This window comes from Bombina bombina, chromosome 1, assembly GCF_027579735.1.
Source record: "Bombina bombina isolate aBomBom1 chromosome 1, aBomBom1.pri, whole genome shotgun sequence".
NCBI lineage: Eukaryota > Metazoa > Chordata > Amphibia > Anura > Bombinatoridae > Bombina > Bombina bombina.
In genome coordinates this window covers 709,327,609-709,341,319 of record NC_069499.1, presented here as the reverse complement: position 1 = coordinate 709,341,319, position 13,711 = coordinate 709,327,609, and the positions used below count along the sequence as shown (strand labels likewise).

Genomic DNA, 13,711 nt, shown 5'->3' with positions numbered 1-13,711 from the left:
TCATAGACTGCTGATGCTCCACCTGTACTAGTACACCTATTTTAAGCCTAACACTGCAACTGGATAGGGTGACAGACAACCCACGATTGTTAAAGGGGTATATTCTACCACAATTTTTTGTGCAAATGATCATATGAAAGCAAAGCAATATATATAGATATCTAGCATGCATATGACATAACCTACATTTGACACACAATCGTATATACACATAAAATGCCAGCAAATCACTGACATATTCCATGTATAGTAAATAGGTAGATAAAGCTTACTAGGAAACGGACAATGTTACAGAAAATGTTTTTAACATACAATTTAGCATATTGAATGTATTAAGACTTTTAGATGCACAGTTTGTAAATCAGAATACGACTTATTAACACTAATAACTTATCAAGGTAGTAGAATGTATACCAACCTAGTGCTCAACCAGTGATAGTCAACATACCAAATGCACATTTATAATCACAAATTTGCAAAGTAAAAAGACACCGAAAGATACTAAGGGAGAAAATAGTCGTATGGAAAAAACATTTATAATCCATCACTGCCAAAAGTTTATAATATCTGAATCAATATTGAAGCCTAGAGGAACTCTGGTTCTGAGAGTAAAAATCCAATAGGCCTCTCTTTTGGCTATGATGGCATGGATGTGTCCACCTCTCTCTGTTTTTTTAAATTTCAATTATGCACCATTTAGAATGGTTTGTTAAAGGTTGATGTAGGTTTATTAAATGTGAGGCCAGGGCTGAACAATGATTGGAGTTATCAATATTGTTGAGATGCTCACAAATCCGTTTGTGTGTTTCTCTGATAGTACAACCTACATATTGATACCTACAAATCTCACACCAAGCGAGATACACAACGAATTTAGTCCTACAGTTAGTACAGTTGTCTAAAGTGTAAACTTTCTGGGTAGATAGAGATTGAAAAGTTTTGCGCACAGCTGTGTGTTTACAGGCTTTGCAAGTTTTTCAACCACACTTCACATGTCCCTTACATGTATGCCAATATGACTGATTATCAAAGTTCTTCTTACCCCAATTAATACTAGGGGCTAGTAAATACCCTAGTGTTTTATTTCTCCTGCTAATGAAATTACATCCTTCCCTAACACATGGTTCAAGGATCTCATTGCCAAGTATGATCGGGAGATGTATTTTATTTTTAACAATTTTGCAATTCTTTGTACTGGGAAGAAAATGTGGTCACAGACATTAGCTTATTGTTATATTTATTGTCAGTGAGCTTTTTGGACTTTAAAAGGCTTTGTCTATCAATCTCTTTGACTGCGTTATATGCCCGTTCAATCATACCTGAGGGGTAGCCCCTTTTGGAGTAGACATTGCTTTAGGTCTTCAGAAAGAGCAATTACGCTTTAGTCAAATTGACCTTTGGCAATGCTAAACTGACAGTGTTTAGGATGTAGACTACGTGCGTGCAAGAGCGTGTTGGATGCAATGGGTTTTCTTATATAAACTGAGGAGATAGTCCCAGTTAGGGGATCCCCTTTTAACTGTAGATCCAAATATGGTATAGTGGATCTATCCCAGGTAAAAGTAAATTTAAGGTTACATGCATTTGCGTTTAGTCAGTATAGAGTTCTGCTTGTTCTGCAGATCTGGACCAAACAAAAATCAAATCAAGATATCTTATACATGGAGATATGCTCCTTTCATGGTTTTTATCACCAAAAACATGGGACAGCTCCTACCACCCCACAAAGAGGTTGGCATAGGAGGGGGCAAACTTCGCCCCCATGGCTGTCCCCTGTCTTTGGAGATAGAAAAAAACTTGAATTAAAAATTATGATGGATTAAAAAGGCCAAAACATGCAGAATACACTCCTTTAAATCAGGGGAATGAGTGATAGAGTCCATGAAATATTTAACCGCTTGTATCCCAATGGTATGAGGAATAGCCGTGAACAGCCCTACCACATCAACTGTTAACCAGGTATTCCATATGTTTTGGAGGACTGTGGACCCCCATCATTTTATGAAAGAAAACAAAATGTATGCTTACCTAATTATTTTCTTTCGTAATGATGGCCCACAGGCCCCGTCCATTTCAATGTTTGGGCGAGAGTTCTAATGACACCTCTACAGACCCTGCTTCATCTTTTCTTCCTATATATTTCCTGTTTTCTACTCTGCTATAGGTTTAAGGATTGGAGATTTTAAGCTCTATTGGTTTTCGACCTCCTCCTAGTGGCAGGAAATATATCCTGTATGTTATAGAGGACTGTGGACCATCATTCAGAAAGAAAATAATTTATCGGCTAAGCATAAATTTTAGTCTTAAAGTATGGTTTATGCCTAAAGTAGACAAACTTTGGTCTTATAGGTTATATTTTCATTCAATTCACATTAAATTATTTAAAATAGCTGTTCATTGCTTTCTTTTAGATATATGACAATGTTCTTTAATGTTTACAATCCAATATTTTAGGTCTTCAAAGAAAGAAGCAGAAGAGAACCAACGCAGCTACAAACAGAAGAAGAAAAGACGACGGATTAAAGTTCAGGACTCCTCCAGTGACAGCAAGGTACTTGGCAAAAATAATCCCACTTTTGTCTAAATTCATCAGCAACCCATGTAAGAGTTTTAACAATCTGGGATTTCTTTCATACAGGTGGCGAGAGTCCACGAACCATTATTCCTGTCAATTACTCTTCCTAAAAATAGGAGGAAGCAAAGATCACCAAACCCCAAGAGCTCTATAAAACCCCTCCCACCTCACTAGTAAACTAGTTTTGACTTTGCCTCTGCTGGAAGAATGTGAAGAATGATGATGTGCATTTTATTCTTCAGTGAGAGGTGATCTCAGGCTGGCTTGAGGCCCATTTCCCCTCAGAGTGCAGTGTTTGATGTATCTAGGGATGTATTAGGAGTATTAGTAGAGACACATTTTTTCGCCTCATAGGGATTATATATAAAATTAAAAAAAAATTTTTTTTTCTAAATAAATATTTTTAATGATTGCGAGTCCACAACTTTTCTCTTTGAAAATACTTAACCTGGCAAAGACACCCCAAACCAGAGCTTTAAATATCCACCCCACTTCCCTCTCTCTCCCAGTAGTTCTTTGCCTTTTCAAGGATAGGGCAAGGATAGAGGTGTTGTGAAGATTTCAATTTTCTCCCTTATTGGACTGCTCCAAGGTAGAGAGGGAAAGGATGGATATCTAAAGCACTGGTATCACTGGGAAGTTCCCAATCCGCCTCCATGTGCACATCACCTGCATTCCCAAGTAAGTCCCCAGTTGTCAGTGACTGGAGAGGACAGGGCATATGTTTTTTTCTTTCATGTAATTAGCAAGAGTCCATGAGCTAGTGACGTATGGGATATACATTCCTACCAGGAGGGGCAAAGTTTCCCAAACCTTAAAATGCCTATAAATACACCCCTCACCACACCCACAATTCAGTTTTACAAACTTTGCCTCCTATGGAGGTGGTGAAGTAAGTTTGTGCTAGATTCTACGTTGATATGCGCTCCGCAGCAGGTTGGAGCCCGGTTTTCCTCTCAGCGTGCAGTGAATGTCAGAGGGATGTGAGGAGAGTATTGCCTATTTGAATGCAATGATCTCCTTCTACGGGGTCTATTTCATAGGTTCTCTGTTATCGGTCGTAGAGATTCATCTCTTACCTCCCTTTTCAGATCGACGATATACTCTTATATATATATATACCATTACCTCTGCTGATTTTCGTTTCAGTACTGGTTTGGCTTTCTACAACATGTAGATGAGTGTCCTGGGGTAAATAAGTAAGCTTATTTTCTGTGACACTCTAAGCTATGGTTAGGCACTTTTTTATAAAGTTCTAAATATATGTATTCAAACATTTATTTGCCTTGACTCAGGATGTTCAACATTCCTTATTTTCAGACAGTCAGTTTCATACTTGGGATAATGCATTTGTTTCAATCATTTTTTCTTACCTTAAAAAATTTTGACTTTTTTCCTGTGGGCTGTTAGGCTCGCGGGGGCTGAAAATGCTTCATTTTATTGCGTCATTCTTGGCGCGGACTTTTTTGGCGCAAACATTTTTTTTCTGTTTCCGGCGTCATACGTGTCGCCGGAAGTTGCGTCATTTTTTGACGTTTTTTTGCGTCAAAAAGTGTCGGCGTTCCGGATGTAGCGTCATTTTTGGCGCCAAAAGCATTTAGGCGCCAAATAATGTGGGCGTCTTATTTGGCGCTAAAAAATATGGGCGTCATTTTTGTCTCCACATTATTTAAGTCTCATTATTTTTTGCTTCTGGTTGCTAGAAGCTTGTTCACTGGCATTTTTTTCCCATTCCTGAAACTGTCATTTAAGGAATTTGATCAATTTTGCTTTATATGTTGTTTTTTCTATTACATATTGCAAGATGTTCCACGTTGCAACTGAGTCAGAAGATACTTCAGGAAAATCGCTGCCCGGTGCTGGAGCTACCAAGCTAAGTGTATCTGCTATAAATTTTTGGTATCTGTTTCTCCAGCTGTTGTTTGTATTGCATGTCATGACAAACTTATTAATGCAGATAAAATTTCCTTTAGTACTGTTACATTACCTGTTGCAGTTCCGTCAACATCTAATTTTCAGAGTGTTCCTGATAACATAAGAGAATTTATTTTTTAAATCCATTAAGAAGGCTATGTCTGTTATTTCTCCTTCTAGTATACATAAAAGTCTTTTAAAACTTCTCTTTTTTCAGATGATTTTTTAAATGAACATCATCATTCTGATACTGATAATGGTTCTTCTGGTTCAGAGGTTTCTGTCTCAGAGGTTGATGCTGATAAATCTTTGTATTTGTTCAAGATGGAATTTATTCGTTCTTTACTTAAAGAAGTCTTAATTGCATTAGAAATAGAGGATTCTGGTCCTCTTGATACTAAATCTAAACGTTTAAATAAGGTTTTTAAATCTCCTGTAGTTATTCCAGAAGTGTTTAATCTCCCTGATGCTATTTCTGAAGTAATTTCCAGGGAATGGAATAATTTGGGTAATTAATTTACTCCTTCTAAACGTTTAAGCAATTATATCCTGTGCCATCTGACAGATTAGAGTTTTTTGGGACAAAATCCCTAAGGTTAATGGGGCTGTCTCTACTCCTGCTAAACGTACTACTATTCCTACGGAAGATAGTACTTCATTTAAGGATCCTTTAGATAGGAAAATTGAATCCTTTCTAAGAAAAGCTTACTTATGTTCAGGTAATCTTCTTAGACCTGCTATATTTTTAGCGGATGTTGCTGCAGCTTCAACTTTTTGGTTAGAAGCTTTAGCGCAACAAGTAACAGATCATAATTTTATAGCATTATTATTATTCTATAACATGCTAATAATTTTATTTGTGATACCATCTTTTGATATCATTAGATTTGATGTCTCTAGCTATTTTAGCTAGAAAAGCTTTATGGCTTAAAACTTGGAATGCTGATATGTCTTCTAAGTCAACTTTGCTTTCCTTTTCTTTCCAGGGTAATAAATTATTCGGTTCTCAGTTGGATTCTATTATCTCAACTGTTACTGGAGGGAAGGGAACTTTTTTACCAAAGGATAAAAAATCTAAGGTAAATTTAGCTCTAATAATCGTTTTCGTTCCTTTCCTCACAACAAGGAACAAAAGCCTGATCCTTCATCCTCAGGAGCGGTATTCAGTTTGGAAACCATTTCCAGTTTGCAATATATCCAAGCCTTATAGAAACCTAAAGCCAGCTCCTAAGTACCCATGAAGGTGCGGCCCTCATTCCAGCTCAGCTGGTATGGGGCAGATTACGTTTTCTTCAAAGAAATTTGGATCAATTCCGTTCACAATCTCTGGTTTCAGAACATTGTTTCAGAAAGGTACAGAATTGGCTTCAAGTTAAGGCCTCCTGCAAAGAGATTTTTTTCTTTCCCGTGTCCCAGTAAACACAGCAAAGGCTCAGCATTTCTGAAATGTGTTTCAGATCTAGAGTTGGCTGGAGTAATTATGCCAGTTCCAGTTCTGGAGCAGGGGCTGGGGTTTTATTCTATCTCTTCATTGTACCAAAGAAGGTCAATTCCTTCAGACCAGTTCCGGATCTATCAATATTGAATCGTTATGTAAGGATACCAACATTCAAGATGGTAACTGTAGGACTATCCTGCCTTTTGTTTAGCAAGGGCATTATATGTCTACAATAGATTTACAGGATGCATATCTGCATATTCCGATTCATCCAGATCACTTTTAGTTTCTGAGATTCTCTTTTTAGACAAGCATTACCAGTTTTGTGGCTCTACCGTTTGGCCTAGCATCAGCTCCAAGAATTTTTTCAAAGGTTCTCGGTGCCCTTCTGTCTGTAATCAGAGAACAGGGTTTTGGTATTTCCTTATTTGGACGATATCTTGGTACTTGCTCAGTCTTCACATTTTCGCAGAATCTCATACGAATCGACTTGTGTTGTTTCTTCAAGATCATGGTTGGAGGATCAATTTACCAATCAGTTCATTGATTCCTCAGACAAGGGTAACCTTTTTAGGTTTCCAGATAGGTTCAGTGTCTATGACTCTGTCCTTGTCAGACAAGAGAAGTTTAACATTGATATCAGCTTGTCAAAACCTTCAGTCACAATCATTCCCTTTGGTAGCCTTATGCATGGAAATTTTAGGTCTTAGGACTGCCGCATCGGATGCGATCTCCTTTGCTCGTTTTCACATGCGACCTCTTCAGCTCTGTATGCTGAACCAATGGTGCAGGGATTACACAAAGATATCTCAATTAATATCTTTAAACCGATTATACGACACTCTCTGACATGGTGGACAGATCACCATCGTTTAGTTCAGAGGGCTTCTTTGTTCTTCCGACCTGGACTATAATCTCAACAGATGCAAGTCTTGCAGGTTGGGGAGCTGTGTGGGGGTCTCTGACGGCACAAGGGGTTTGGGAATCTCAGGAGGTGAGATTACCGATCAATATTTTGGAACTCCGTGCAATTTTCAGAGCTCTTCAGTCTTGGCCTCTTCTGAAGAGAGAGTTGTTCATTTGTTTTCAGATAGACAATGTCACAACTGTGGCATACATCAATCATCAAGGAGGGACTCACAGTCCTCTGGCTATGAAAGAAGTATCTCGAATTTTGGTTTGGGCGGAATCCAGCTCCTGTCTAATCTCTGCGGTTCATATCCCAGGTATAGACAATTGGGAAGCGGATTATCTCAGTCGCCAAACGTTGCATCTGGGCGAATGGTCTCTTCACCCAGAGGTATTTCTTCAGATTGTTCAAATGTGGGAACTCCCAGAAATAGATCTGATGGCTTCTCATCTAAACAAGAAACTTCCCTGGTATCTGTCCAGATCCCGGGATCCTCGGGCGGAGGCAGTGGATGCATTATCACTTCCTTACAAGTGTCATCCTGCCTATATCGTTCCGCCTCTAGTTCTTCTTCCAAGAGTATTCTCCAAGATTCTAAAGGAATGCTCGTTTGTCCTGCTGGTAGCTCCAGCATGGCCTCACAGGTTTTGGTATGCGGATCTTGTCCGGATGGCCTCTTGCCAGCTGTGGACTCTTCCGTTAAGACCAGACTTTCTGTCGCAAGGTCCTTTTTTCCATCAGGATCTCAAATCCTTAAATTTTAAGGTATGGAGTTTGAACGCTTGATTCTTGGTCAAAGAGGTTTCTCTGACTCTGTGATTGATACTATGTGACAGGCTCGTAAATCTGTATCTAGAGAGATATATATAGAGTCTGGAAGACTTATATTTCTTAGTGTCTTTCTCATCTTTTTTCTTGGCATTCTTTTTGAATACCGAGAATTTTACAGTTTCTTCAGGATGGTTTAGATAAAGGTTTGTCCGCAAGTTCCTTGAAAAGACAAATCTCTGCTCTTTCTGTTCTTTTTCACAGAAGGATTGCTAATCTTCCTGATATTCATTGTTTTGTACAAGCTTTGGTTCGTATAAAACCTGTCATTAAGTCAATTTCTCTTCCTTGGAGTTTGAATTTGGTTCTGGGGGCTCTTCAAGCTCCTCCTTTTGAACCCATGCATTCTTTGGTCGTTATATTACTTTCTTGGAAAGTTTTGTTTCTTTTGGCCATCTCTTCTGCCAGAAGAGTCTCTGAATTATCTGCTCTTTTTTGTGAGTCTCCTTTTCTGATTTTGCATCAGGATAAGGCGGTGCTGCGAACTTCTTTTGAATTTTTTACCTAAGGTTGTGAATTCTAACAACATTAGTAGAGAAATTGTGGTTCCTTCATTATGTCCTAATCCTATGAATTCTAAGGAGAAATCATTGCATTCTTTGGATGCTGTTAGAGCTTTGTAATATTATGTTGAAGCTACTAAGTCTTTCCAAAAGACTTCTAGTCTATTTGTCATCTTTTCCGGTTCTAGAAAAGGCCAGAAAGCTTCTGCCATTTCTTTGGCATCTTGGTTGAAATCTTTATTTCATCATGCCTATGTCGAGTCGGGTAAAATTCCGCCTGAAAGGATTACAGCTCATTCTACTAGGTCAGTTTCTACTTCCTGGGCGTTTAGGAATGAAGCTTCGGTTGATCAGATTTGCAAAGCAGCAACTTGGTCCTCTTTGCATACTTTTACTAAATTCTACCATTTTGATGTGTTTTCTTCTTCTGAAGCAGTTTTTGGTAGAAAAGTACTTCAGGCAGTGGTTTCAGTTTGAGTCTTCTGCTTATGTTTTTCATTAAACTTTATTCTGGGTGTGGATTATTTTCAGCAGGAATTGGCTGTCTTTATTTTATCCCTCCCTCTCTAGTGACTCTTGCGTGGAAAGATCCACATCTTGGGTAGTCATTATCCCATACGTCACTAGCTCATGGACTCTTGCTAATTACATGAATGAAAACATAATTTATGTAAGAACTTACCTGATAAATTCATTTCTTTCATATTAGCAAGAGTCCATGAGGCCCGCCCTTTTTTGTGGTGGTTATGTTTTTTTGTATAAAGCACAATTATTCCAATTCCTTATTTTATATGCTTTCGCACTTTTTTCTTATCACCCCACTTCTTGGCTATTCGTTAAACTGAATTGTGGGTGTGGTGAGGGGTGTATTTATAGGCATTTTAAGGTTTGGGAAACTTTGCCCCTCCTGGTAGGAATGTATATCCCATACGTCACTAGCTCATGGACTCTTGCTAATATGAAAGAAATGAATTTATCAGGTAAGTTCTTACTTAAATTATGTTTTCCCCACCTGACATCCTGGGAATATGGGTTGAACCTGTAGGATGGTGGGAGATGGCTCTGAAGGGACTTAGTCCAGGTAGAGGGCTTTGGGCTATGTAACTATTTCTGGCACAGTCGCTTAACTATGGTTTGTATACTGCTTTAGAGGCTTAGATTGTCTCTTGGTTAAGCATTCCTTTTGGGGTATGCTTTATCATACAGCCAGAGGAAAGGCGTCACAATGAGACATTTCCCTATTTGGGCAAATTTTTCCCTTTCAATACTGCCACACCGGAGGTTGTTTCTCTGCACTGTTTGTGTCGGAGGAGGGGATATAGCCACCCGGCCATGTACAGTGAAGGCGTCTGCAGCTTGTGGTATGGGAGGCCTTAGGGATTTAGGATATTTTTACCGCCAATATAGCGCTCTCTCTGTGTGCAGCTCCTTCCTTTGCTCACACAGTTACTCGTCTGAAGCAACAGTGCACGGTAGATCAGCATGCGAGTCGTCTTTAATTAGATAGCTGAGGATCTGTTTATATTGGCAAAAAAATGAATTTTTAAACCATCTTAGATTTAAAGAATCTGAACAGGTTTTTGTGGGCATCTTCATTCTAAATCGAGACAATAAGGTCTTTTTCTGCCTCTGGTAGTTTTAGACCAATTCATGACAACAATAGACTTATGTAGGTGCATATCTTCACATCCCAATTCACTCGGACCATCACACATTACTTAAGTTTGCTTTTCTGGACAAGCATAATCAGTTTGCAGGCCTGCCGTTTAGTTTAGCAAGAGTCCAGTGTTTACACCAAAGTGTTACAAGCTCTTTTGGCAATAATCAGAGCTCAGTGTGTATCAGTGGCCACATACTTGGATGATATCTTGGTTCAAGCTCCCTCTTTACATTTTGCTCAGCCACACACGGGTGGAAAGTTAATGTGCCCAAGAGCTCATTAGTTCCCAGCAGGAGAGTTTTTTTTATTTTTTGGACTCTTCATAGATTCAGAAGAGATGAGACTTTTTCTGACAGACCAACGGAAGCTCAAGTTACATTCGGTATTTCAGAAGTTGCATCTATTCAGCTGTCTTATGTGGCACAGTGCATGGAGATAATAGGGTTGATGGTGTCGGCCTCAGATGCAATTCAGTTTGCGAGTTTCTATCTATTTTTGCTGCAGCTTTGCATAGTGAGGCGATGGAATGGAAACCATTCAGATCTGTTGGGCTGTGGTAGTCTTTAGGGTGTTTGGTCCCTTCAGGAGGCCCTTTTACCCATCAATATTCTTGAACTCGGAGCAGTATTTAAGGCTCTTCTAGCTTGGCTTCAACTGAAAGTGTTTCCTTTCATTCGCTTCTATTTGGTCAATATCACAACAGTGTTTTACATAAATCATCAGTGGGCATGCAAAGTCCTCTAGTGATGCAGGAAGTCTCTCACATCCTGACTTGGGTGGAGAGTCATTAGTGTTACATTTCTGGAGTGGACAACGGTGAAGCAAACTGAGTTGTCAAGCTCTCCATCCGGGGGAATGGTCACTAAACTGGGAAATTTACACTAGCTGGTTGGATCTCTGGGGTTGGCTGGAGATAGATCTGATGGCATCCCATCTGAATCACAAGCTTCCTTGGTACAGCTTAAAGGGACAGTAAAGTCACAAAAATAGTTCGTGATTTAAATAGGGCATGTCATTTTAAACAATTTTCCAATTTACTTTTATTACCAATTTTGCTTTGTTCTCTTGGTATTCTTAGTTGAAAGCTAAATCTAGGAGGTTCATGTGCTAATTTCTTAGACCTTGAAGACTGCCTCTAATCGGAAAGCATTTTGACAGTTTTTCACCACTAGAAGGCGTTCATGTGTTTCATATAGATAACATTGAGCTCCGGCACTCGAAGCTCCTAAGAGCAAGCACTGATTGGCTAAAAATGCATGTCTGTCAAAAGAACTGAAATAAGGGGGCAGTTTGCAGAGGCATGGATACAAGGTAATCACAGAGGTAAAAAGTATATTACTATAACTGTGTTGGTTATGCAAAATTGGGGAATGGGTAATAAAGGCATTATCTACCTTTTTAAACAACAAAAATTCTGGTGTTTACTGTCCCTTTAAGGTTGAGGGTTCCTCTGGCAGATCTAGTGGATGTGTTGACAGCTCTGAGTAATTACCATCTAGTGTATATCTTTCCTCCAATTGTTCTTCTACCACGGTACTAGCTCACCTGTCAAAACAAAAGACTTTGGCTATTCTCATAGCTCTTGTGGGCCAGGCAGGACTTGGTATGTAGATCAGATTTGACCAGATCTGTTGGTGCATGGTCCTTTCTTTCATCAAAATCTTAAATCTCTGTTTAACTACTTGGCGGTTGAACTATTGAGTCTCTATCAAAGAGGATTTTTGGACCTTGATCCAAGCTTATAAACAAGAAAAATATACCACAAGATGTGGAGAATCTTATTTGTCCTGATGGTGTGCTAGAGGCTATTCTTGGCATTCTGTAAGGTTTTTTTGTATTTTGGAATTTCTTAAGGGGGGATTGGACAAAGGTCTGCTAGTTTGATAAAATGTCAGATTTCTGCTCTTTCAGTGCGGTTTCATAGAAAAATAACTTGTCTGACGAAAGTTCAAGCTTTTATTCAGGCTCGTTTGCATTTGGCTGATTGGTTCAAATCTTAATATGGTTTTGAGGATTCTTCTGTCTTCCGCCTTTGAACCAATGCATAAACTTGACATTAAGCTCCTTTCTTGGAATGTTCTTGTTCTTCTGGCTATCTCTTCAGCCATGAGGATTTCCGAATTGTCTGCATTGTTATCTGTATCACCTTATTTGGTTTTTCACTAGGATAAGTCGGTGTTTGGCACAGTTACAGGTATTTCTCTTGTTAAGTGTATCCAGTCCACGGATCATCCATTACTTGTGGGATATTCTCCTTCCCAACAGGAAGTTGCAAGAGGATCACCCACAGCAGAGCTGCTATATAGCTCCTCCTCTCACTGCCATATCCAGTCATTCTCTTGCAACTCTCAACTAAGATGGAGTTCGTAAGAGGACTGGTGTTTTATACTTAGTTTATTTCTTCAATCAAAAGTTTGTTATTTTTAAATGGTACCGGAGTGTACTGTTTATCTCAGGCAGTATTTAGAAGAAGAATCTGCCTGCGTTTTCTATGATCTTAGCAGAAGTAACTAAGATCCTTTGCTGTTCTCACATATTCTGAGGAGTGAGGTAACTTCAGAGGGGTAATAGCGTGCAGGTTTTCCTGCAATAAGGTATGTGCAGTTAAAATATTTTTCTAGGGATGGAATTTGCTAGAAAATGCTGCTGATACCGAGGTAATGTAAGTAAAGCCTTAAATGCAGTGATAGCGACTGGTATCAGGCTTATTAATAGAGATACATACTCTTATAAAAGTGTATTTCTTTCATGTAATTAGCAAGAGTCCATGAGCTAGTGACGTATGGGATATACATTCCTACCAGGAGGGGCAAAGTTTCCCAAACCTCAAAATGCCTATAAATACACCCCTCACCACACCCACAATTCAGTTTTACAAACTTTGCCTCCGTTGGAGGTGGTGAAGTAAGTTTGTGCTAGATTCTACGTTGATATGCGCTCCGCAGCAAGTTGGAGCCCGGTTTTCCTCTCAGCGTGCAGTGAATGTCAGAGGGATGTGAGGAGTATTGCCTATTTGAATGCAGTGATCTCCTTCTAAGGGGTCTATTTCATAGGTTCTCTGTTATCGGTCGTAGAGATTCATCTCTTACCTCCCTTTTCAGATCGACGATATACTCTTATATATACCATTACCTCTGCTGATTCTCGTTTCAGTACTGGTTTGGCTATCTACTATATGTAGATGAGTGTCCTGGGGTAAGTAAATCTTATTTCTTCTGTTAAGTGTGATCAGTCCACGGGTCATCATTACTTCTGGGATATTAACTGCTCCCCTACAGGAAGTGCAAGAGGATTCACCCAGCAGAGCTGCATATAGCTCCTCCCCTCTACGTCACTCCCAGTCATTCTCTTGCACCCAGCAACTAGATAGGTCGTGTGAGAGGACTATGGTGATTATACTTAGTTTTATATCTTCAATCAAAAGTTTGTTATTTTAAAATAGCACCGGAGTGTGTTATTACCTCTCTGGCAGAGTTTGAGGAAGAATCTACCAGAGTTTTGCTATGATTTTAGCCGGAGTAGTTAAGCTCATATTGCTGTTCTCGGCCATCTGAGGAGTGAGGTAAACTTCAGATCAGGGGACAGCGGGCAGATGAATCTGCATAGAGGTATGTAGCAGTTTTTATTTTCTGACAATGGAATTGATGAGAAAATCCTGCCATACCGATATAATGTCATGTATGTATACTTTACACTTCAGTATTCTGGGGAATGGTACTTCACTAGAATTACACTGTAAGAAGTACATAAAGCTGTTTAATAACTAGAGATTATGTTTAACGTTTTTGCTGGAATGTAAAATCGTTTTCATTTGCTGAGGTACTGAGTGAATAAATGTTTGGGCACCATTTTTCCACTTGGCAGTTGCTTAAATCTGTTTTTT

General features: G+C 39.2%; 1 protein-coding gene across 1 annotated transcript in view; it reads left to right on the top strand.

The window, feature by feature from the left end:
* ATRX (ATRX chromatin remodeler) overlaps positions 1 to 13,711 on the top strand; it is a 783,199-nt gene that overhangs the window by 368,524 nt on the left and 400,964 nt on the right. The window contains exon 14 of the mRNA XM_053714433.1: positions 2,455 to 2,551. Coding sequence (XP_053570408.1) covers positions 2,455 to 2,551 — 97 coding nt within the window. The remainder of the gene's footprint in view (positions 1 to 2,454; positions 2,552 to 13,711) is intronic.